This window comes from Amphiura filiformis, chromosome 12 (genome assembly GCF_039555335.1).
Source record: "Amphiura filiformis chromosome 12, Afil_fr2py, whole genome shotgun sequence".
Taxonomy (NCBI): domain Eukaryota; kingdom Metazoa; phylum Echinodermata; class Ophiuroidea; order Amphilepidida; family Amphiuridae; genus Amphiura; species Amphiura filiformis.
In genome coordinates, this window is record NC_092639.1 from 7,302,429 (window position 1) to 7,330,372 (window position 27,944).

At 34.5% G+C, this 27,944-nt stretch overlaps 1 protein-coding gene across 1 annotated transcript in view; it reads left to right on the plus strand.

The window, feature by feature from the left end:
• The window catches only part of LOC140165592 (neuron navigator 2-like), a 498,228-nt gene that overhangs the window by 289,050 nt on the left and 181,234 nt on the right, over positions 1-27,944 (plus strand). The window contains 3 exon segments of the mRNA XM_072188876.1: positions 23,569-23,641; positions 24,401-24,738; positions 26,562-26,787. Of these exon segments, the coding sequence (XP_072044977.1) occupies positions 23,569-23,641; positions 24,401-24,738; positions 26,562-26,787 (637 nt within the window).

A 27,944-nucleotide genomic window follows, 5' to 3' on the forward strand; every position in this document is an offset into this window, starting at 1 on the left:
GATTGGATTTAAAGGTGATGGTAACAGCAGATTGCTATCTACTGTAGATAGCATGAAATATGACCATTGATACTTATTAATATACTATCTGTTGTAGATAGTACATGGTGCTGTCTACAGTAGATAGCACGCAATGAAGTACATATATTTTCTGACCTCAATGGGATACTGAAGATAATCAGGTACCATTTTGATATTGTACATCAAATGGCAGGTACATAATGTTATAAACAATAGATTTTAAAATTGAGTAATTTCATATAGGAAATTTAAACTTTTACAGGATTTACCAAAGTTACAGTATGTCATTGCTCTCTTATGAAATATTATATATATCTTATTAACTTATATCCATTAATAATCCTACGTCTCTCTTTTCTTTTGTTTCATGTTACAATGGATGATTACTTGCATCTTCTGTGTATTGTTTACAGGTAAGCAACTTATTTATTTCCTCTAAGGTGGTTTGGACATGGCTCTAAATGATTAGTACTGCTATATGCTACAACCTTTTTCAAATTCATTATAGTATAGGAAACCCTAAAAGATGGATCTTATCCAGTGCATGCTAAGGACAAGATATGGTTATCTTAAAGCCATAATGTACGATCTTATAATATGAAATTGGTTAATTTTTTTCAAACCTGATTTTTTGCATATTTGTAATGTTAACACATGTCCCAACTTGCACCTAAATGGAAGCGGCCAAATTTGTTGTCTTTGTAGGTCAACAGAGCAAAGTTCGACATATTATCATAATTCAAAAATTATGATAATATGTCCTCCCATAGAACTGCATGTTTTACCATTTAAAAATGGTCAAAATAACCAGTGGGGTTTCTTTCACTTTACCTTGTTATTTCAACTTAAAATGGACAGCAACCCTTCCCGGCAGTTATTACTAATATTATTTCAACATTTTGAATAAAAAATAAAAAACGGAATTTGACGGAAATCGTACATTAAGGCTTTAATTGGAAATTTGTGACAAAGACTGATCATTTGAGACACCCTGTAGTTTAAATGAACAGTACTAGTAAATTAATTTTGAAATATGATGCACCTTGTATTAAAACTGTAAGCAAAAGAAATTGGATATGATTAAATAAAATGAGCTGGGTATGGATGTAGATACATTTATAAATCATTTGAAGATTTTGCAAAAATGGATTCATTATAGAATACCCCTCACAGGTGTTGGTTATAATGTACTTGACTTAGAGTTTCATGGGTATTATACAGGGCATTTTTTTTTTTTGGTGAGTAATCGGTGCATTTATGGGTGTGTGATTGAGTACACTTTTTTGGGGGGATTTTTTTTATTCAAACAGTTAAATTTTATTTTGTAAATAAGGATATGAAGTATTTGTCTTGGGATGGAAATAAAACAGTTGAAGATAATGAGCCCTGGATGTGTGTGTGTCGGGAGGTGTGTGTAGTGATACTGTAGCCATGCTGCAAAGCAGTATGCAACTTCTTTTGATTTTCTTCAGCAATATGAAATTAAACATATTTGTGAGCGTACACCACAAATCAGCCGTAAAGTCGGCAAATTGTATTCATGTGCATCACGGTCTTATTCATAGGTACCTCAGTTTGGTTCTACATGTATCTCATTTTGATAGTGCCAGTCAAACACCTTTTAAACCAATCAATAATCCTATTGTTGAAGAGGATAATAAGCTTCTACCTATTGTTTGCTTTGGCTAAATCCTGTTCAAAGCATTGTATTTTGTCTAGGTATGTTTAACCAACAATTAACAATGAGAGGACATTCCTGAACTTTGTTGACTTTGGGATGATTTGAAGTGACCACCAATTATGACTGTTTGATATTTATTACCAGCAATGTGGAAAAAGAGACACATGTAGAACCGAAAAAGGTACCATTTTGTTGAAGGAGCAAAGTTCAATAAACCATAACCTGCATCTGGATATTGTTTGAAGTCAAATGATATACCATTTTAAAGCTTATGATATATATTTTCTAAACACAAAATAAAACAAAATTGACTGGCTCATTTGTGGTGTACTGTCGCATTTTAGGACCCATGGGTGTTAATATGGCTTGCAACCATAAAAATGGATGAAATGAACAAGTGAAAATTGATGTTTTATTAAAAGATTGTATAACGTTGTGATACTGACTATGTGAATTAGCTCATTAAATCCATTGCTGTAAGATCTTAATATCAGTATAGCAACAATTCTGCATACAAATGAAGTCGCCATTTGTGTTCAAAGATTTTTTTTTACTATGATTATCAGTATCATCAGCAGTCTCGCCAGTGTTCATCTATTTGCTTGCAGCAAGCACTTTTTAATTTAAGTGTATTTTTGTACACATACATGTATCATTGTGTGAATTGGACACATGTGGTATACATAGCTCGTAATTAATCACACAGACGTGTTGTTAACGAGTCAGGTAAAGGTGATAACCAACATGAATAAGTTATTTGGCTTACATATACAGGCTTTTATTTCTTTTATGAGCAATAAATGAACACTTTAATATTTCAGCAGTGCCAGTTTAACCTAGTAAATTTGGTCAAGATTTGGGATATGCCATATAAAAGTTTACCTTTAATACGGAATGTCTTGTTGATTAGATGATAACGTTTTTTTTTGTGTCTTTTTTTCTCTCATTAGGCATTGGTTGACTTTTATAAATATATTTAGTGGGTTATTTCTATTCACTGAAGATAATGTGCATTAAAATAGTTATGTACTATACTGTTCTAATGTGCATTCTACTGAAGATAGCACATAATCTGTATCTAAATTTGCACACCTTTATGTTATTGATATCTACTGAATTATCTGCAGCTGCATATACATTTGCTTACCACAAAGTGTATTATTTATGCAGAGAATATGTTATCTACTGAAGATAGCATACTCATCTTGTGCCATAGATATGCTATGTTTTATTGTAATGTGCTGTCCACTGCAGTTGGCGAATACAATTCTCGGCTAGTATTTTGATCACTATTAACACATTGTCACAATGTACTATCTACTGAAGATAGCATACTCATCTTGTGCCATATATATGCTATGTTTTATTGTAATGTGCTGACCACTGCAGTTAGCGAACACAATTCTCTGCTAGCATTTTGATCACTATTATCACATTGTCACAATGTGCTATCTACTGAAGATAGCACACTCATTTTATCACTCTTAGTAACCCACAAGTCAAGGAGAGTGTCCCATTTTGTATGCTTTCCACTTAAGACAGCTCTTGAAACCATGTAATTTATTTCTGAACCAAAAGGTTTAACAAATATCCATGTATCATCAATTTGGCCTTTACTTTAACCATGACACAATACTCATCACATGTGTTAATTGATACATACATATGACATTATGAAGTTCTCTATTGCTCTAATTAGTCATCTTGGTTGTCATGGCAACAAATCAGCGAGTGATGATGGATTGACCAAGCTGTACATATTATTTTATCTTATCCTTGAGTGAGGAGAGATACTTGATATTAAAACCCTACCATATCACCAACTAATGAATCATACCTTGCTAGATTAGTTGGCTGTGGAGATGTTGGTAGTGGTATGATTTGAAATGGCTTAGTTAAGTTTTGTTTGTTTATTAGGTTTTAAACGGAAATACCATACCCAGGTGATGAAATTATAATCCTTAATTAACATGCAAGGATCTTACTCATTGCATTTATTACTTAGATATTTTGCATCAGAACAATAACAAGGATAATCCAAATCACTACTTGTATAGGCCTATTGCAAGGCATTTATTCAGATCTCTGAACTGTGTGTGTGTGACACAAATGTGTGAAAATGTGTAAATCAACATAAGGCATGGATGCTATAAAACCAGAAACATTTGTTAGTATCCTATAGTGAGATTACCAGCGTTCGAAATTTTGGTTGTCCGGTTGCCCGGGACAACTAAAAAAGTCGCCGGACAACCAAAAATACTGATTCGGTTGTCCGCCGGACAACCATAAATCTAGCCAAAAGTCACATTTGTAGGCCTATGGACAACCAGAAACTTAGACGGACAACCAGAAATTGTAATCTGGTTGTCCGTGGGACAACCATTTATTTTTCCTAAATTCGAACACTGGAGATTACAGCAAGCAGTAGGTACATCACACACTGTGAAAAGTGTTGCTGTATACCTACCACAAGATAATGGACTATCATAAATCATTCCCCCATTACCTACTCATATCAATTTCATGGTTGATATATGGTAACATCTTGATAAACATAAATTTGTGAAAAATGTAAATTGCCATTTCCTTGATCAAACAATGCCAGGAGGATTTAAGGTATATGTGGGTTTTCAATTTGTGAAATTAAATTGGCATAGAAGTAGGCTATTTCTTGAAGACAGGTGATTTACAGATAATTCAGACAAGTTTATAGATGGTCAAAATTCCTCCCATCTCCTTTAAATGTGTGTAATATATACGATATAAACATAGATAGTGAAGTGTAATTTTGTTATATGGTCAGGAGATTGGAATAGCATCGACTTGGTGCTTACTGATACTCATAGCCCAACTAGTAAAAGAAAGACTACCGATTATCACCTCACTTGCGCTATTCAAGGGGCGTCGCAGTTTGCGAACGGGGCTAGCCCGCTTCGCCCATGCTATTCAAGGGTTATTGTGGTTTGCTCCAATCCATAACATATGGTATGGGCACCATTGAGTTAACCAATTTGGCTTGTATCCCATCAATACACTTACTTATCAGACCATGGACAATTTTCTTCATATGCAAAATATTGGCTCCATAAATCTTAAAAATCAACAAATTCTTAAATTTGAAAGCTCATACCTTAAGCATCAGGACGCGAATATTAGGCATCTTTGATCATTGGGTTAATTAATGCTATGGATTGAATAGACTTGAGACCTAGACTTTCATCCTTCATCACATTCTAATACACTATCATCATCATCATCATCTGTTGGATAAGTCATCCTCTATGTGCATCCTCCTGAAAGAGAGCACCATCCCCAGGGGATCTGCTCTTGTCATTTGACATCACTTCTAATTGGTGTCTTGCTTTGTCATCTATTATTCTTGGCAGATTACCAGAGCATGGCAAAGAGGGGTTTTTCCTCCCACAAGGGACCACTTTTCGAGTTAAAAATGTTCATTCTAATTATATGATTTACAAGACTGCTTGTTTTGTAAATGAATTTTTAAGTGAGATGATGTGTTTTCATTACATTTTATTTGACTCTAGGGTAAGGATCTCCATGTGGACAGTCTTCATTTCAAATTTCATTTGATGCCAAATATGGAGGTTTTTTCAGTATTCAAAATGTACTATAGGCCTACATCAATGTTTGTGTGTGTGTGTGTGTGTATTCTCCCTTTCAAAATTAAAATGCCAGCTGCAATATTACTTCCTTCTTATTTATACTCTTTATCAGCTCATAATAGGCAGGACTCATAGCATTGTGGATTGACATAGACTGGAGTACACACAACTGGGCGCAGCACACACGCGAACCACGCTTTGCGTATTGCGTGACTGACTCACGCTTTTATGAATTTACACTTTTTTAGAATGTGACAATTTTTCAAATTATACTCAACCCTAATTAGTATTTGATACTACTTGGAACACAGACATGTTTCCTGTTTTCTTCCAGGAAAGACTCACAAATTGAAACATGCAAGTATTTCTAATGATCTTGCACTAAAGTATATTCAAATGCCTTTGTAAATAAATTTATTATATTGCCAAACACAAGTTAATTTTGATGGCTTGAATGCATTCCTGAGCTAGTAAATTTTCATATTGATACATTGTATGATTGTATCACCTGTACATTAAATATTTACACCCATGAAAGAGCTTTTGTTATTATCCCCAGACAGAATAAAACAACACGTTGACAACTTTTTTTGCGACTTCTGTCGACATAAGACATTAGAAAAGGTCAGTGAATTTATTTACCAAATTGTTTTTTTTTTTAATAAAACTGGAATCAGCCATTTACAAGAGCAGCCCAAAAGCGATTGCTGGAACTTTACTTTTCTGGTGGTTACCTAAAAGTAGCAAAAAGGAGCAAAACATTGCTAGCAAGCAAGCAAGAGACAACTTTGTTGGTGTGAATATACCTCATGACGAACTCCGCCGTGACATCCTGGAGTCCATGTAAGTTGACTCATAAAAAGCAAAGATAAATATTAAGGAGACAACTTTACCCGGTATGAAAATACTTGGTGAGCTCAATTCGTGATTACCTATAGAGCCGGTTGCTCACTAAAATGCCGCGGTCTTTGCAAAGCTGAGGCCTTCAAAATATAAAGATATTGATCAAAGCATGATCTCAATAAAAGCAAATGGCTTTTTAAAAAGCAAATGGCTTTTAAAAATTGAATGGCTGAAACCTTTGTTTTTCAAAATACATGGCGTGCTCCACGAGAATTCTGAAGCCATAATTGCTCTTCAGGAAGATTACCTGACAGAAAAATAATTGTTTTTGAAATAAGCTGGTTAATTTTAATCTGAGAACTACACTATTACATTAAAAATCAAAAATTTGGACAGAAAAACTGCCTTTCACACACGTCAATTCTGCAACAAGTATTGAGTAGCATTGCCATCAATTTTTGGTGAATATTTCTACTTGGATTTCTAATGATCTTGCACTAAAGTATATTCAAATGCCTTTGTAAATAAATTTATTATATTGCCAAACACAAGTTAATTTTGATGGCTTGAATGCATTCCTGAGCTAGTAAATTTTCATATTGATACATTGTATGATTGTATCACCTGTACATTAAATATTTACACCCATGAAAGAGCTTTTGTTATTATGTAAGAAAATGTGTGTAAATTGAGAGTATTGTACTGTAGGATACACAGTATTCTCATTATTTAGGGCAAAGGTGAGTGTAATCCACACTGATATGCTAAGTAATAAACCTTTGCTGTTTGTATGAGATCATTTACAACTTGCTAAATAAGTGCAAATCTCTCTTCACATTGTGATACTAGAACTTGGCCTTCAGCAATGAGAGTGCACAAGCAAGCATAATTATGTTAGCATTTGTGCAGGGTTCTCTGCTAGTCAATCTTGACAACCTGATGAGTCACATCGCAGAGTCAAAATTAACATCTGCATTCAGCCAAAAAAAAATGGCTGCCATCAGTTGCCGTGGCGATCCCATCCAACTTAGCAAAATGAGATGCAGCAGCAGTAGCAAATACTACATTGGTAAATACATTTTCTTCTGCTGCCAGTTGTTAGATCATTACACAGCTGGGCAAGCAAATTGCATATATCATGTTATTTTCTTTCATAAGATCAATGTATTTCACGGATGTTAACACAACCAATCCATGTGCTTTACATCAGCTGGAGTCTGGATCATGTTTTAGTACAACTTTGCAAATATATATCTTTCTACTCAATACAACAGTTAGTTGTATTGTGGAGATATCATGTAAAACATTATAATGGTCAGCAAAAGACATTTTGTATAAAATGAAATAAAATAAAGTAAAACAACTTGGCTTAAAATAATTAGGTTGCCTGTGTTATATGAGACGATAAATGCATGACAACGGCTAAAAACAATAACTTTATTCTCTAATTATAGCTGCGGTAATTAAATAAATCCAAAGCTTTTATAGGTTCATTGCTATCTGTGTTAAATGGTATGCATTTCTAGCTTCTCCCAAGGCACCATTTTGCAACATGTCTGATCTGAAGTCAAACTAGAGTTGTTCATTGTATAAGTATCTCAACACTTTGTTTGATCTCACATGCAGAGGAATTGAACTTGAAACAGCACCAAGGGTGATAAAATATTGTTCCATAAACATGATGCTCACTCTATTTCTAATTTGGTATAAGAACTGACTTTAAAAAGATTGGTTCGTATAAGCAGAAAAGTCTTTATATTCATGAAAATGCCATGAAATATTTTCTCATAAGGAAAAACTTTTTGTTTTTATGGCAGAGTATAATAATATTGAAGATGACTGTCTGAAGAGTTCAGTAATTGATCTACAAAAGCGAAGAGTATAATCATTATTTTATGTGTCTGAAAGTACATGTAAAGATGAGTTCAAGCATATAGATATGTGGTCCAGTGATTCTTGAGACAAGTTTTGAGTAGTTATGTGTGCCATGAAATGTTCACCAAAATGCTGCATTGGAAACATGTCGGAGAGAATATCATTACATAATCTATTTATGTGTTTAGTATTTAAGATATCTGTATATTTCTACTTGGTTTATTTGCATTGATTTGGTAGTGTTGTTTGTAGCCTACGGATACATGATTATTATATGAATGTCTAGGTCATTGGGCAATTTTGATTGCAAGCTAAGGCTTTGAGTTGCCATTCCATAGATATCAGTGTGCAATCTTATCTTACATTGAAAAACACATTTTGCTGTGAAACTGAATTACTATGGGTTAGTATATCTGCATCAATGACATAGTTTGAATGTAGACATTAATTACTGAGGGTTATTACCACATTTTAAATTGATGTGTTTATTGAGCAATGATTTATGTTGTATAGGATTTGCCCCCTTAATTACCCGAGACATCTTAGTGGATTCCTCTTGCTTTCTATATTGCCAAATATTTGAATTGAAAATCCTTTTATTTAAATTTTAGGTTTTCTTGGTTTTTTGGTTGTTACATTTAATTGAATCATGATGTTAGTCATCCTAATAATTTATACCATTTTCACACCAAGACAAAATCAAATATTCATTACCACTCTGAGGAGACTGAGACACTGGTATCAGCATCATGATACCAAGAAAATTATACATAATACACTAAGTGACCAAAGCTGTGAACTTTATTTCTATTATTCATGATGCTTCCATTATATGGACATTAACTGCGAATGACAGGTCCAATGTTTTGACAATGTTTTCCTTAAATTCAATAATGTAAATGTTTGTTTTTTTATCATAGTTGGAAATGTATTGAAATGATTAGCAACCTGTTTGTATGGGTCAGTGATTTCTAGGACTTATGGGTTGAGACAGCTAGTGGTGAAGTATCAGCAATTCGCCAGCAAAGTGGTTACGTAACTCCTTGGTAACTGGATCACGCACCTTTTGGAATTGATAGTATACATGTCATAAACTTTGTGTTACGATCATTTTGATAGTGGTGCAGAACTCAAAAGCGTGTTCCAGTTGGCATAGTGATAATCCGATTACACGTAACACTTCGCTGGTGAATTTCTGCATTCACATGGAATTATGCTCCTGTGTTCATTGGGATAAAAGGTGTAGATTATGTATGGGTTGCTTTAGAGTAACTTAGCAATGATGCCATTATCACAGCGGAGACTCTACTCTACCAAGTTTGGGTTCAGTTTAAGGGTTTTTTAAAATCCATTAATTATACTATTATTTTAGCAAACTTTAGATGACTTTCTGCATCATTTTAAAAATGAAAAACTATGTATTCTGATTTGGAGAACATACAAACTAAAATAAATCAAAAAAAATTCTGTAGCTTGAGTACCTGTTACAGACTTGCATATTAGATATTCATAACTATGCATGCAGAAGTCATGACAATAAGTAAAGAAACTAAACTGTCCAATCTCATTTCTGTCTTTGATTGAGAATGGGTTAAGTTACATTTGCTTCAAACATGTCAGAAAGGAACTCTCTGGATACAGTAATCTATAGTATTCTGCATTGATGAATTAGTTTGATACTGTAGCTTTGATATTCTTTGATATTTGAAATTTTATAAAATTGAAATGGTTTATAGCAAAATTGATAAGAATGTCTTCAGTACCATGACATGTTATGTCATCAGTAAGGGGGAAATAGAACAGTTACAACATATTTGATATCACTCCTATATCTTCAGTAGATAACAAAATTAACACTGAAAGTTCAGTTAATTCCATGCACAGTTCCACATGAAGTTGCATGTGACATAACTTAATTTGATACAACTTTCCCTAGCTTTGCTGTCTTCAGTAGACAGCAGTCAGAAGGAAGCTAATGTGTCTGCTCTCCATTTGTAATTTAAACAAAGGTAAAAACTATTCAAATACATACAAAATACCTGCTTGTTTACACTCAGTTATACAACCAACCATTCTTCATATTGGATACATTTGATACTTGAGTGATAAGATGGGTCAACATCTCAGAGTCTCTCTGATGTATCAACATGACCTACATATTATGTAAATGAACCTTTAAAGCTTTACAGAATGCCACAATGAAATCATATAATGTACTACTTGACTCACACCAAAATGTGACAACTTGTTAGAAAATTAAATTTGTAGGGATAGTAAAGAAATTTATTGTATTTTGTTTGCTAACTCATATAGGTGTAAAAACTACAATGAATGTCTGTCATTTGAAATTGAAAATATAAAATGAAACATCCAAGTATAATGTAAGTAGGTCAAAAGTAAGAAAAACATGGGTATTTTTAGATTTCGCTGAGGTCTGAACTAGCTTCAAGAATTTAAATAAGTCTAACAATTCAGCAAAGTCACATGCAGAACTTTTTTTTGTCTAATGAAAATAAGTTTTCCATGAATGTAGATGCTTCAACAAACTTCAAGGAAATATTGGTTTTCCTCTGCAGCTTTTGGCTAGCTTGCTATCTTAATGTTACCCTCGTTGAACATAAAAACAATAGAAAATATAATAAAATGGATATAAAACACCATTTACCTGTAAATTAAAACCTGAATGTTTTCTTTTGTATTCTTCTTCCATATCACATATTCTTGCACCTCCCCCTTTTCAAATCCTGATATATAATCAATACGGGTCAATCAGGTGTCTGTCGTAATCTATATCATCAATTCATCTTATATTGATAATTAAATTGAATTAGTCCTATTGTTAAATGATACGTAGAGACAATTAATGTTATACCCAGGTATTTATGTACTTTATAGCCTATTTAATGTAAAATATAATTTTGTGGACACATTTATTCACGTCAGTGAGTTTTCCTTACAATTTTAATTATCTTTAGATTCACAAAATTGAAGTTTTGTGGTGACATGCACCCGGGGGCACTCAACTTTAGAAGTGACGGTATGTGCCTACCGAGTCGCGAAGTAGGGGCCTATCGGTAACAAAGCGTTATTTTAAAAAAGGGGTCATTGAGTACAAACAAAATCAAAAAGGGGGTCATTGGGTATAATATTTTGAAAAAAGGGGGTCATTGAGTATAAGATTTTTTTTTAAAAGGGTCATCGGGTAGAAAATTTTGAAAAAATGGAGCAAAATTTTGAAAGTTTCGGCATAATTTTGAAAAAATGGAGCAAAATTTTGAAAGTTTTGGCATTATTTTGTTGCATTTTGATAATGCTCTTCTAAACAATCTAGAAAAAAGGGGTCATTGGGTAGCATTAATCAAAAAAAGGGGGTCATTAGGTAGCCGCAACTAAAAAAAAAGGGGGTCATCGGGTATGACTTTTAAAAAAAAGGGGGTCATCGGGTATAGTCGACTTCAAAAGAGGGGGCCTATTGACAGGCATACCGTCACTTCCAAAGTTGAGTTCCCCGGACATGCATACTAATGAAATATAAAACAATTTCTAAATTGTGTACTTAAATAAGAAATATGCATATATGTGTGAATGGTTGAAAAGTATATTGACCCTCTTGTGTTTAACTGATATAGGTTATGATTAAGTCAATATCAGTATTTTGAGGTTGTTTTGTACTGGTTTGGAAAATTTCATTGTATTTCTCCAAAATCTTACACAAGTAAGGTACACACATTTCTATATGTTTAATATCTTTCAGTAGGTCAACTTAGCAAATTTCAAAACAAATCGTGAATATTAAATGTATGTGAAAATAAAACTGGACCCAAATAATGATGTAGACATTCTGGATCATAGGTGTTACATTTCAACAATTATATCTAAACTTAGAACTTCTCCTTTGAGATAACAACTTGGGAGTAATTAATATCTTCAATAACACATGTTAACAGTATTTTGGTTTTATTTTGAAATACTCTATTACCAATTATGAGAACTGAAGGAACTTGACAACTTGTTTAGGTCTCTGCATTGAAGCTATCTGAGCCAGTCTATAAGCTTTTATGCAAATATACTTTCAATTGATATTATATTTGAGCCATTAATTTTTGATGGTGTAAAGCCAAAGGAAGTTACATATTTGGCATGTGATAACAGGTATGTTGATTTAGTTTGGAATCGGTTGATCAGCGCTGTGTCAAAGTTGAAACTTTATGACATTGTTGAAAGCAGGATCTATGGAAAAGACTTATTGTGCTTTCTTTCTATTTTGATTGGTTTCAAGCTTATTTGTATTGAAACATTTGGCATTGCTATACTTGAGATAAAGCAACATATGAAGAGTATATATGAATTTGATATGCGCAGGTAAGTTTCTTTTTCATACATGAAATGTGTGGGTCCATTAGAGCATAACTATATGGTATTTTGCAGTTTCCTCATTAGCTGCAATACTGTTAAACCAATTGAAACACATGGTATGTGTAATACTACAGTTTATCATTTTGTGATGTGGGATTATAAATCATGCAGGATATTTCATGTTCCTTGATGTAAGTACATTCATCCTAAGTGGCTATCAGTAACCTACTCTTATCCCTGCAGTACAAAACACTTCACTTTTGTAGTGCCTTACTCTGCAGACATGAGATAAGCGAGTCAATTTTTACAATGAAATGGTTAGTTATTAGGCCTAATGGCATTTGAATTGAAGGAAGTATAAGAACTTTCAATGATTTTATAAATGTTTTTGAGAGATTCCAATTTGCAAGATTAAATTGCACCCAAAGAAATGAAAGTAGGATAGGTAAGCTCACTGACAATCCTCTATCGACCACAATGCTATCTGCCATATTGGATTGGTACCCATGGGCACAAAACTAATCTGTGGCTTTTTTTTTCAAAGAACTGAAATTGAATAATTATTGCTTGCATATTATTGGCATACTAATTTAAGGACATTGTCTTAATAGATCTTAATAGTAACTGTGTCTGAATTTTACTTGATGAGATACACTATTTATGTAGAAAGGTATTTAATTGTGGATCAATCATGCAAGTTAATTACCATAGAATTGGTAATCATTCATGTAAGTTAATTGCCATCAAAGAGTCAACTTTTTCCAGGTCTATGCCTTTGCTTAATCAGTAAAATGTTTATCATGAAAATAATGTGTTCTACATCATGAATTTGCCTGTCAATCTACATGTCAATGTGCACATCGTGCAATGATAAAGGTCTTGAGACTTACTTTTGTTGATCATGTTCTTGATCTCAGTGAAGCCCCAAATTAATCTTAAGGACTTGGAGTTTCAGGGATGTATTTAGTTTTGGTCGGGATCTTGATCTTGTTTGGACAGGTCTTGGTCTCAGGCTATTAGACAAAGACCACATCTACCGAAAAAATGCTGTGATAATGGCAGCTAACCTTTTCTACTATATCAATTTGGTATATTTTACAGACTCATTGATCTATATCTTACTAATTGCTGCATGTAATATTCAATATTAAGCTTGATTCATTCAAGGATTTGCTCAATGCAACAGAGGCGGTAAGATCTGATAAATTAAGGCCTTAAATGATGACCTTTTCATTTTACTGTACAGCTTATTTCAGAAACTGTTGTTCTTTTGCAAAAAAGCATCCCAACTGTCAACAAGGCTATTCCTGGTACTAATAATAAAGGCATTTCATGATTATCGATGATTTGAATTGAACTTCTAAGTTTGTTGCAACTGCAGTAGAAAAGAAGCCCAATATAGCAACCATGCTCAATTAAGACTAGTAATGGAGTCCTGAAGGATACTAGAAAACAAATAGCAAAGGTCATAGTGAAGGTTCTACTTATGCTCCAACTCTCAGCCTCAATCTCAAAGACTAAGCCCCATCACCCAAATATTGCAATGTAATCACACTCTTAATTATTGTAGGGAGGGTTTGGTCCTTGATGTAATGATACCCACTAGGTGTACTTCGTCTGCTATCTGGTGTGTTTTGTACAGAAATAATTGACTTGTGTATTAGGGATGAGATGAATGGTATTGTGTAGTGTCTGGGAAGGAAATAGAAGTAGTGATGTAATTTTGCCGCTTCAAGAGATGGCTTTAGATGATAGTAACATAAAGATGGCTCGGTACTTGTATGTTGCCTGTGAGCCTTCAGGAGCAAATCTCACTCATACACTTGGCCTATTAATAGCACCATTTGACCAGTGCTTCTTCATATGTAATGCCAAAAAAGATTCCTGATTTTATTGACAAATTTCACATTCAAATGTCAGTTTGTGACATCATGTTCCAAGATCTGTTACTTATTATTATGTGCAGGTGATATATAGATGTTTTGTTCTCACTGGAGTAATTTACAGGGAACATTATTGAGGTTTATAATTACAGGTTAGCAATAATATGCATCTTTCTACCAAGTAAGTTTGGTACAGCTTTTGCAAGTTTGTTCATCTTAAAGTAAAATTTTGAAGAACCTAGGTTTACATTGTCTGGAGTCAAATTAATAGAATGAAATGAACAGATAGATTCAACATGAAATATGTTCTGATCAGGCTATATTTTTCAATGAGATTTGCAAATTGAATGATTGATGTTAAAAATATGACTGAAATATAGTTGAAAGAAATCTACAGTGCAAAGGTTACTTCATTACTACATCATATGCATGGTGCTATCATCAGTAGATAGCACTCAATAAATATCATTTGTCTACAGCTGACACACACATATATTAAAGTGTTGGATGGCTATGTCCAACCTGCCTTTGCTTAATATTCAATCCATTGCTTTAATTTCAATAGTACACCTACTCAATGTTCATTCCATACAAGATCTTTTCACATGATAAATCAAAAGAACACACCACTTTGGCCTAGATACGTGTGGGTTTGCATTGCTTCTGGAATCGCCCTTTTATGATGCAATATTAGGTTATAAAATTATGATGTCTTTAATTTTCTAATTGACTTGTTTGTTTAAAATTGTGCATAGCACAAGTGCACCATTGTACATGTACATTATTGCAATTGACCTTTTCGGTAAATCCCATAACCCTTTGCGAGTACACCTAAGAACTCGTCATTTTAAATCACGCCGCTTCTGCGCCGATCGCACATCGCTTGTCGAACATCGTTACTGCGCATTGCAAGTCGGCGTACTCACAATGGGTTATGGGATTTACCGAAAAGGTCAATTCAATGTTATTATTTTCACATTGGATTTAGGAAGTACATGGAAAGCTTGTATGTGATATAGCATACAGGCAGTTATTTTGAAAATTTTCAATTTGTTAAGTTTCAACAATTATTCAACCACTTTTATTTTCATTACAGAGGCTTTCAAAAGTTTCCATTTATTTTGATGTTATTTCTCAATCATAATCAAATTAAATTTTACACATAAAATCAATGTTGTTAATAACAGTACCAGCAATATGACTATGATAGATTGAAATGATATGATAGACAGTGACTAATTGACTTGATACTACAGTGATTTCAATAGATTACACAATTCTTTCTTTTATATTCCAAAGTACTTTCACCAGTGCTGACATTGAGGACCATTAGTGCATGTATTACTAATGAGTGGTTCATATATTCATGTATGGATACGGGTTATGCTTATCAATAGTGTGATTCCGTTCTTGCTAAATAGGTAAATAGTGTTAAGTGACTCCATTATAGATTGTAATGATTGATATGCAAGTCTTCTTAATTGCCAAAGTTTGCTCCATAAATGGAGTCTCAACACAATGTCATTTGCAGATATCAAACTTGTTTTGCTAGATGTTAGCAGGGATATGGTCTTAGCAAGCAATTTTGGAAAGTAGATCTGATAAAAATCAGGTCCAGAATTGCATTTGCACAATTCACAGTGGTAATAGAACAAGGCCACCAGGGGGAACTATCTTTAGCAAGCATGTACATTATAAACATTAGATTATGCTCTAACACTTCACATGTGTAACCTTTTACACACATTTAAAAAATTGGCAGTCATGCAGCAAGTCAATGTGGATGTTCACTAACCCCCCCTTCATGGATGATACACAAAGAAGCATGTGTCCTCTATGTTGGATGTTATAAGCTCTGACTGGATTGTTGTGTTTTGCCAATGATCTGAAACACCAAATTTTGATGAAAAGGACAAAAATGCTCAGCAAAATTGGAAATTCCTTCACGTTATGTCTGCACAAATATTTGTAGTGCTGAACAGAGTGACTTGTATGGTTGCTTAGCCGTATGCAACCAGCCGACAAACAGTGCCTTACTGCTGTGTCACAGGTATGGGTATGTCTCTATTCAGTGGGCCAGCAACTATTTGGATTGTTTAACTTCAGTCAAGTGTATTATGCTGTATTTGATTTGGATTTCTCATCCTGCCATCCCAATTATCAAAATTCAATTTAGCATACCAGAGCCAGCAATCTATTGTGGCACAGCAGTAAGAGGTTCAACTCTCGTCTCTCGATCATACAGGGCCGGCGCAACCTATGCGACAGGTCAGGCGATCGCCGCACCAGTTTTGAGCAAAGCAACAAAAAAAAGAGAGAGAGAGAGAAAAGGAAGAAAGAGAGAAAGAAAGAAAGGAAAAAGTATGCACCAAATCAAGCGAATTGAGTTCAGAAATGCAAAATTTCCCTAGGCAAGGGGACGCTGCCCCTTCCAACACACTGGACCCCCGTATTGGTCATAACTTTACAGCAGGTGCGGTTTATGGGGGCGGGCCCTCCTCCCACAAAAAGAGGAAATGAGAGAGGAGGAGAGAAAAGTTAAATTGCACGTAATTGAGTAGGTCCATGCCTAAAAACCGCACAGTCGGTCGATCGGAAGTAGGCCCTATAATATAATAGGTCTGCGATTATTTTAGGCATTACTTGAAGGCGGGTCCTCGTACCAAAAGCATGTGCAAATTACTGCGGGCCCGCCGATATGCAGGGCCTTCCTATCACATTTTGTCACCAAAGTCACTAGACGACAATAATAGGGAAAACTTGTTCACAAAAGGTTTCATATGGACGGGCCGTCATTCACAAATATTTTCGGCTTTTTCAACATGTTCTAACTAAATTTTACACATAGTAGGCCTAATAGTGCCAAAATGGTCCACCAAATCGCATTTTGCAAAATTGTCCAACTTCTCAGCTCCGATGGGGGAATATCCCCCTCAGACACCCTCTTGCGTAGTGGATAAACAAGTGTCCATTTTCGCTTCTGCTTTCAACATTTGCCCATTTATGTTTAAACATAGGCCTACAACAATAGGGAAAACTTGTCCACGAAAGGCTTCATGCCATGTCATTTCACAAATTGTCGGCTTTTTTACACACTAATAAAGACAAAATGGTCCACTTATGGTCCACCAAATCGCTTCAATTAGGTCTTCAATTAGCAAAAAGTTTCTTACTTCTCAGGGGGCACATCCCCCTCAGACACCCCCTCAATCCGACAGCGATGCGATGCTCGCTTCTCGCACATTTTTTTACATTTACAATATTTTATTTTAAAGCACCCCGGGGGAAGCAGTCCTGGCATGGATCCGCTCTTGACACCTTGTATATATTGATGGGTCTACTTTCAAATTCTCAGCGGCACCACCCCCCCCCCTTTCCCAGGTTTTATAAATGTGAAGTTCTTAATCTGCATATTTACCATTGCAAATTGGGGGAAATTATAATAGAGTGAATTTTTTTTTTTTTTTCGTGATTCTCACGCAACGGGACCTTATTTTGGTGTTAACTTAGGTCTAGAATATCCGCAATTTTGTTTAAAAAACAACAGGAAATGGCCCCTAAGCGCATCCAGAAACAAAAATTTTCCAGGGGCCCTAAAGCGGGCCCCTGCACCCCACGCCCTTAGACGCTCCGCTCGCTTCACTCACTACGCTCGAATGGGATAGTATATTTCTAGCGCCGCACCACTTATAAATCCCTTGCGCCGGGCATGAAGGTTTGCTGGTTCTAAACCTGTTGGTAACATTTGTGCACTTAGACAAGACACTCTACCACTACTACCTTCTTCATCCAGGTAGTAGTGTTATTATGCTGAGTCTGGACCCCAATGCCTTGAAAGAGACTGGGGAAAGAGAGACAGAGTCTCTGGTTTGTGAATGACTTTACTTTTAGCAAGTAATGTGAGCATTTTCTTAGCTAAAACGCTGTTTATATTTCTGAAAGGCAGTGGTGATCCCAAAAGCAAGATTGAACATTGTTGTGCTTTGATGTGTCAGCATTTTCATGTGGTCAGATTGAGGCAATATTCAAAGGCCTGTCCATAACTTAAAAAAGGTTGTATGTTTGTCACAGTATAGTTATGTGAAAAGTCAAAAGTTAAATAGTCGTTATGTATCAATGACATTAAAGCCAATCTGGTTACTGCAAGGTCACCACCTCAAACTTATCCTTATTCAAAATATTCAAATTCCAATTCCAGCTAATAATCTATCATTTCAAAAAACTAACAAAGTGCCGCATGTTACACATTGACTTTGTGTTTTGTGCACCAAAACTCTCAGTAAATTCAAGATTAATTTTACCCTCCGGAGCAGGCATATTAAGGCATTATCAAAAGGCAAGCATGCAAAATAAGTCATCTAGTTCTCATTCTGGCTGGCAACAGGCTTCAGGCGATGCTTATATCTGCTACTCATTTGTGAAACAAGCTGGAGGCAATTTTATGAAAGAAAAAGTCTGCTGTCCTCTCAGTAACTGTTCCATGGTCTTTGGCTGACCCTCCGTTTTGGCGTGACATTTTGGCACTGACCCATTTAAATGCTTCACACATATGTTTCAATGAGATATGAAATGCATTCCAATACTAGGAATGTTTGTACTTTGATGACATCAATCATTTTGTATGTTTTACACTGGTATCAAGAATGTCAATGGAAATTTACTTTTGTTGCACATTTTTGGAATGTTATTTCAAATGAAGCATCATGCAAGTGCTTAAATTATTTAACAACTGTCTTACCATTAACATGTTTCTTTCCTGGATAGCTTAATTTCACAAACCAATGCATATATAAATCCACTTTTTAAGGCACTAAATAAATTGTTTAAAGTTTTGTAGAAGTGCCTTAGTTGTAAACAGTTAATTTGTAAGTTGCATTAAAACAAAATAATAACCATGAAACAATGAAACTTTATGTGCTAACTAGAATCTGTGAATAATATGAATATAAATTAAGCACAAGATGATGAATTATTTCTACGGCATATGGCTGTACTATTGGGTGTTAACAGATGCCCTCATTATCAGTTATAATATCTTTCAGTAATGACTAGGATATGGAAACGGTTCAAGTGTTAAGAATGATCAGTACTTTCAATTTGTGCTATCTTGATGAGATAGTAAAAGGACTCTGTAATTGAAATAGAATAGGTTCACAGATTCTAGAAGGAATTTACAAAGCAATTTTGTGTGTGATAAATAAATTGAATATGGGGTTATTGGGGGTACTTATTTCATGCTCAAAAAGCAGAAGAAAAAGCTACTAAAACTAGAAAGAAATAATTACAGGTATATTTAGTAAATAGGCCTTTGCGAAAAGGGAATATTATGTACAGGCACAGTATATATGCTTCACTTTGTAAACAAAAAGCCTCACTTGTCAGTTTTCTTTGTGAATGTAGGCCTATAGCAATATTTATGTGAATGAAGGTATATTGCAATAATTATAATGTACACCACTTATCAAAATGAAAGCTTTATGTGACCTTACCTTGAATAAGCTTTATGTGACGTAATTGCAGCATACCATCACATAATACATGTGAACTATACAGGGGTGTGAGAGTTCAGATTAAAATCTGAATTAAGACTTTTTGATCTTGATTTTGATCTCTTTTCTGCACTTCCTCGGTACAAGCTTTTCCAAATTTCAGACTTTTTTTTATCTGTGGTCACTCATACCCCTGACTATAACAACTTAAATTTAACTGTACCTGTACATAATGTGCTAATAATTATGTCAAATACTTCCTCATATCTAACTGAGTGGTCTATACAGAAAGCTTGGAAGTTTCTAGTTTTGAAATTGTCCAGTTTTTTCCTTCCAAATTGTGTAAAAAAAGTATCACAAGTTTACCCTAAGGGCGTTGTTGACAAAAATGATCAAATTTCACAGTTCACAAAGTACAGCTTGTTTGCCTGCGTAGATTTTCATTGTTGTTATTGTTGTGAAATAAGTGTTTGCAGTAAATAATTTTAGCATTCACATTTTCACAGCCTCAATTGGTCACAGTTCATCAAGTAAGGCCTGATATTTCTGGCTACAATTTATACCATTTGAAAGCAAATGAAGGGAACCACCAAACTCCTAAAATAACCCCACTCTGACTCTGTGGTTCTTGTTGTTTGCAGTTCCACTTCTATCCTATTCTATTCATGGAAAAATGTCCTATTTGGTATTGTAGGATTATATCCATTAATCACCCAAAACAACCTTTTGCACCCTTCATAGTGTTTAATGAACATCTATCAGCAAAAATAAGGTGATTATTGAAAGTAATTGTGTATTACCAAGTAAGATATCTATAGGTCCATCTTATAATGAGCAATCAGGTGTGTAACTACCATTTGTGTGGTGACATAAAAGTGCTATGACCTTGAGCAATTTTGATGACATTGAGAAAACAATGTATAAGTGATATATACAACATTATGTTTGTTGTTTTGCATGATTACAAATATTACACTGAAAATAAGTTAAAATTTGATACCTACTTTTCATAAATCATTTCCAATAATTGGTGTGTGTGTATTTTGGCAGTTTATAATTTATTGGAATCAATGGAGTGTAAAACTGCTTAATTTTCATGGAATGAAGTTTTGATGTAAACAAATTGTTCATAAAGGCTGAACAGTGTGGTGAAAATTAACTTGGCACATAAATAAATTGGTTTGGTTTGGTCGGGCGCAGGTGTTTTGTACAGTCCACTTGTTGTGAGACTTTGCACGCGACAAGGATAAGCCACAGTCAATAGACGAAATCAAAAACGCAACTTTATGAGCTAACTTGGAGTACGGATTGCTGTGATATTATTATTATGAGAGAAACTTCCTTATTAACTAGGATGTAATGCTACCAAACCTCTTTGAATGGAATATATAAAAACCATGAGATCTCTGCATTTTGCCTATATATTTTCTGTTGCCATGGGTATGTATATTTTGTTTCTAAATAATGAAGTGTTAATGTCAACAGTGTATGGTTGATTTGGTAAGGAATGTTATAAAATTGTGCAACCATGTTTCCAGCCAGTCATTATATTGGTGTCATAGGCTAACTACATGGTGTGGACATCTCTTCCAAAGTGTTATCTACTGAAGATAGCGGTTGTTGAAGTTTGCAACCATATTTTCAACCAGTGAGTGTAGTGTTTTATAGACTATACATATATGGTGTAGGTATTCTCTTCCACTTGCAAGTGTTATCTACTGAAGATAGCGGTTGACTTGAAAGGAATCGTTGTTGACGTTTGCAACCATATTTTCAACCAGTGAGTGTAGTGTTTTATACATATATGGTGTAGGTATTCTCTTCCACTTGCAAGTGTTATCTACTGAAGATAGCAGTTGACTGTAAAGGAATGATGCTGAACAGTGTATTTCCAACCTGTGAGTGTTTGTGTTTTAGAGACTCTATGGTACAAGTGTTATTTACTGAAGATAGTAGTTGACTTTAAAGGAATTGAATTGTGCAATTTCCATTATGATCAACCAGTGAGACTATACCTTCATGGTGCAGGAATTCTCTTGTAAGTGTTATCTACTGAAGATAGTGGTTGACTTAAAGGAATATAATAATTGTGCAACCATATGACCAAACAGTGAGTGTATGTGTTTTATATTATACCTTCTTGGTGCAGGAATTCTTTTCTAAGTGTTATCTACTGAAAATAGTGGTTGACTTTAAAGGAATCATTGTTGACTTGTAAAACCAGAGAAGATGTAATATTATTACATCTTCTCTGGTAAAACCAAGTTGTAGGCATTGTACATTTTGTTGTATGGTTAGGGAATATCCACTTTATTTGGCAACTTTGTGGTAATATAAACTTGTTAAAAAGACTTTACATATTGATCAGATTCATGTACACATTAGATAATTAGCAGTTAATTGTATTTGTAAACAATGAATATATCACTTTTTGTTCACATGGAGTTTAAGTGGAATTTGTGTGTCAATCCATTCTTCCAGGAAATGGCTATTAATTTTCACTTGGACTAGCTGTGTAAACTGATAGGTTGAGGTGTGAACATCATATGGTTGAAATGATCATTCAATGTTGCATATCATGTGCATTGTATAACACAGAATGCTTCTGTCAACTTTTTTGTAATAAGCACAAGCATGCTTGGCCTTAGATAGTTAAGAGATTATTGGTGTAACATCACATTTCTGCCATCTTGTCGGTTCAAGCTATTTTGGGTGCCTTCAGCATTCTACAGACCTGCCAAAAAAATGAAGGAGTTAACATTTATGCAAAGGTACAATGATTGTTTGCTTGTTTACTGCAGGGTTCATTTGTATTATTGGTCTGTAGGTGGATGAAGAAGAATGTTGCATGGCAAATAGTTGTATTTTGATAAGAGTTGTTCTGCTGGTTTCATGTCTATACTACTGATTTCATATCTCCATCATGGTAACTTTGATTACTATAGCCTGGCATTTATACTCACTTTCAGGTGTATTTGGTTAAGCAACATTTGATTGAGTGTGGGTTGTGATTCTTACAGAAAGCTGAATACCAAGTTTAGATTGGATTATCCATTGTTCATTCCAAGTTAACTTTGTTTCCTTGCCAAGAGAAATCCACTAACTTTTTAATGTTGGCAAATCCAAACAAGTTTGTCAAGGTATTATGGATAAGGTCAACTTGTTAAGGTTAGAGGCAAAACTTGTCGTTTTGTTAGGAAATACAAGTGTAGTTTGGTAATGAAGTATAATCTTGGCTTGTTGTGACAATGAGGGCTTCAAAGTCAATTGTAAGATTAATTGTGCAATTGTGTTTTATTTAGAAACATTTATATGATAATTAAGTTGCAAAATACATATAAAGTATTTGGGAGGTATGACCTGAACTTGTTGTTAACTTGTTAGGCCCAGAAGGAAGAGTTATTTTGGATTGACTTGCCAGGTTGTGTATTTCGGATTGAAATCAGAATTCACTTATACTGGTTGCATTGGTAATTATTGGTTCTTGGATGCTGCATTTTCAACTTTTGAATTACTGTAAATTTCACTTCATTTCTACAATATATAGAATATGTGATCGGGTGTTATGTACATTAGAATGCAATGCAATGAAAATGGATTATTAAGCACTACAATGTGTGTAACATTGTACTCTATTTTGAAAGTTATATCACAATAGTTGGTACTGGTGCAAAATTGCAATATAGCTCAAGTTAGAAACTGGATTAGTATAGAGTCTTCATTTTTGCAACTCAAAAGTTTGACTGAGTTACAATATTATTTTACTAAAACTTGCTTTTCTTCTCTTGTCATTACAGATTGATAACATAGACAAATGTCTACAATGCTTAGCCAATGAAGGAGTGAATACTGAAGGCCTGAATTCAAAAGGTAAGAAACATCAGGAATGGTATATGTGCACATATTGATGCACTTTACAGTAGATTTCACTTATGGAATGTTCAAGATTCATATCAATGCATGGAAGATGATGGACAATCCATTTTATGTGCTGAACATACTGTGATTTGTCTTAATACAGCAAATCAAATAATTGCCAAACCTCTGAATTTCACCAGTCTACCATAGGCACCATGCTTGAAAAGTTAACAGTGACAAGAATAGCACAAAAGATTTTTTTTTAACTGGGCATAATTATTAAAGAATACAATATTTGTAGTTTGTTGCCCTATAGCCAAAACAATATGTGGAAAAAGGTGGGCATCTTAAAATAACTACATTATGTTGAATAGGGGATCTCAAGATACTGAAGCAATGCTGAAATGTAGGCTCAAACATATGGAATGAAGTGATGGTCTTCAAGAAATACAAGAGATGGGGGGATTTGATCGTCAGAATTACATGTATCCTGTCAGTATCAGGGAATAGAGGCCGTCAGCCTTTCGCCATCTTGTGGGTACAAATGATCTGTGTGTCCATGCGTCGGACACTACGCGCAGGGAGCAGCTTGCCACGCAGCTGTTATCGCACCTCAACACGGTGATTTTGCTGCTCACGCATGGAGATCGAACGACCATTACAGCGTGTACCCACAAGATGGCGGCATATGACGTCACACTGATGGCCTCTATGCCACCTTGGCCCATTGACAAGTAAGATAGATTTTAACCTGCTTCTCTATTTATACAGATATCCGTGAAGGCAACCTTAAAGCAGTCCTAGGCCTCTTTTTTGCGCTATCCCGCTTCAAACAGCTTCAACAGCAAGAAGAAAAAGAAAAAGTGCCACATCAGCAGCAGAAGAAAACCCAGTCACAAAAAAGTTCCCAGAAGATTATTCAACAACCACAACCAAAGACACAATTAAATAATCATCAACGCCAAAAATCGCCACAGGTGCAAAGAAATCAACAGAGGGCGCAGCAACGTCAGAATCACGCAAATCAGATAGCAACACAGCATCAGTACTCTCCATACCAAACACATAGTTCTGTTAGTAGCACTGGAGTGCCTAGGGCATCTACACAGGTAAATGGAAAGGAACTGTATTATAATCCTAAAACAAAACCATTGTAAAATGAAAGTATGCAACTAAATAGCATAACTCGCTGCTTGCATGATTATCTTACATTTTTGTAATGTTGTACACATCAAAGTGTTTTTGAAACAAGCTTGAGATATTAGCTCTGTACAGAATTGATATAATCATGCATGTTGAAACTGGAATTCCCCATTGTACTATTACCCATTGATGTGAAATTATGTAACATTTAAAGGGACTTTACTTCCAATTCTAGAAAAAATACAGCACTAATTTACTATTTAATAATAGTTTTGCAGTTTCTTATTTCAGAGCAAATGGGCCAAAAACATACAATTTGTGCAATTGCAGTCACAATAGACTTGGCAGAAGTCAAAGCATTACAAAATTGGAATATATATGCTAAGAGTTTGCTCATAAATTGAATATTTTATGTTAATTTAGATAATTGGTTATCATCAAAGATATTAAAAAATGTGTTTCCAAAAATTAGAATGCATAGCCTGAAATATTTAGTGCAAGTCTTTGGGCTTGATTGTCACCGCATACGATAAATACACTAAAATTGCATGTTTTGGGCCCTTATTTCCATAAATTGGCTAACTATTTAAATTTGACTTTTATTGCCAAAAGTATTTGGAGTTAGCTATGATGTTTCATTTGGCAAAACAGGATAATATTTTTGTAATCCAAAAGAAAAGTGTTGTATTTTTCAGGAATCGGGAGTAGTTAAAGATGTAAAATTACCAAAGTAAATGACCAAAGTACACTTGTATATTATTACAATAGGCAATCAATGAGTGATATTGTAATTAGTTTCCAGATATTCTGGACCAAATAATTGATATGACCCTTCAAAAGTTTATCATGCAAGAATATTAATAGGATTGTTACACACATAGCAAGATTCTGTGTCGGATTTAAGCTCATTAAGTAACAATACATATTGCTTGACTAATTTGAAAGACAGGTCTTCTGTTAATAAACAATCATGCAGAAAGTTATGAATACAAATATTTGGCTGTTAGTTTTAAGTTAATTTGACTAAACCAATAATCAGTTTCATATGAAGGTTAGGCATATTTTTGTATTTATCCCACTAAATGATGTCAAATCCACTTATTAAGTTGAAACATTTAATGAAGTGAAAATTCATTCTGAAGAGTACTTTTGTGTGAAATTGTTATTTGATACTAGTCACCATTATTGTAATAGTGTCAGTTGGAATCAAATGTCATCCAAATGGTGTTCAGATTTTGACAGAGTACATCTAATTCTTTCATATTATTGTTCAGGATCCATAAATGGGTAATTGTGACCAGAGATTTGGGTTTATTATCCTTCTGTATTCATGGTTGAATTATCACAATCACTGAACAGTGTCTAATCAGGAGAATCATCATTATTTCTTATTTCTACTATCATCTTTATGTCACCATGGGCACCAAAGTTGCCACTTTTTTCACCAAAAGGAGATTATGGATGAAAAATCACTGCAGTGAGCGAGAAAATTAGCATTTTCTTAAGTTGGGTAATCCAATTTGATGGATTAGGTGTATATATGGCAACATGGCTTTGGGAATAAGTGAGACAACAGTTGTGTTGTTTACCTGTATTCCCCAATTTCTTAATATTTCCTGTTCGTTTAGTTTGAGTCATGATAATGAGAATATTCACACATAGACACTATATGCACTGGACATTGTACTGTCTGGATGCCAGTCTGGATGCTTACATTTGTCACAGGTTATGTTCTGACAAAGTTTTTAAAATGTTAAAAAATAACCATTCTTACAAATTGTTATTTTAGACAACATCTCAGCACCAAAGTACCAGTGCCAGTAAACAGTACAACTCTCGACAAAGCAGAACAGCAGGACCTGTGTCAGCTACTACAACTGCCAGTAGTAGGGCAAATACAACTCATTTAAATACAGCCCATCAACGAATAACATCACCTCGACAAACCAGGCACGGCCAACAGTTGGGGGCGCCACAGAGACGACACGGAGCATCTACATCATCACTTTCTTCCAGTAAGAAATGATTCACTTCTTTATGATATTGAATGAATAGTTTAAAACATGAGAGAGGGAATGTCACTATTCTTGCTTTAACACAATGGGCATTTCTGCCTGTCTTCAGTGCTTCTGATTGGGTTATATCATGATATATATATATCTGAGTAACCAATCAAGCTTTTAGACATTAAGCTTTAACTATTTCAGCCCTACTAACTATTTTCATCATGCCTTTGATTGGCTTAATACATGATATAGCCCTTTTTGTAACCAATCAAGATAGTTCTTAGAAGCAGATTTTGCATATAATTTGCTGTTGCGATAACACAGTGATTGTGCCACAGTGGCAAAAATGTGCTGCAGCGATTAAACTTTGAGAAGAAGCAGCCAAAGAAATCATTTGAGCAAGAAAATAGCAGCGGTGAGAACAAAAAAATGAAAGTTTTGTCACAAACACATGGGACTGACAATATACTGGCCCTAAATATGCTAGCATATATCCATGGCAAATTACAGCTCATGTGCTGATGTACCGCTGATAATGAACGGAAACTGATTAGGCATTTTATTTATTCATTTCTTTTGCTCCAGAAGTAGTACCCAGAAAAGGTAAAATGATATCATGAAATTGAAGCATTTGCATATTGTGTTGGTAATTACATGTAGTTGATTGGAATTAACATACTTGGTCTTTGTCTTGTTCTCTTTTGGTTTGAGGTCTTTAAAACTTGTAATATAAATTGGGCATCACTCTTCCTGAGGCATGGCAGGTCAGCATGTCTGTAAGAGGAGTGATATGAATGCAATAGTAGCAATCAAACTGAGTACACATACTACATTGAATTACAATGATTTGATTCATTTGTGATGCAATAAGCAAAATGAGTAGCTCGTCGCTGATGTTGATTCTTACATATGGCCAATACAAGTGCTCAATTTCATAAATATTTCATTATTTTGTTCAATATGAAAATAATCAATATCTTGAAAACTGTAAATCCAATTCGGATATGATTTTAAGTATATTGTAACCTGTCATATTGTCCATGAAGAAGTCAAATTTAATTTTTCTCAACAAAAGACTCATTTTTGCTGATATGGTCACATAATATTGATATTCTCACAGTCGTAATGAAAAACAGTGACTGACCATAGGTATGCAATGACCTATA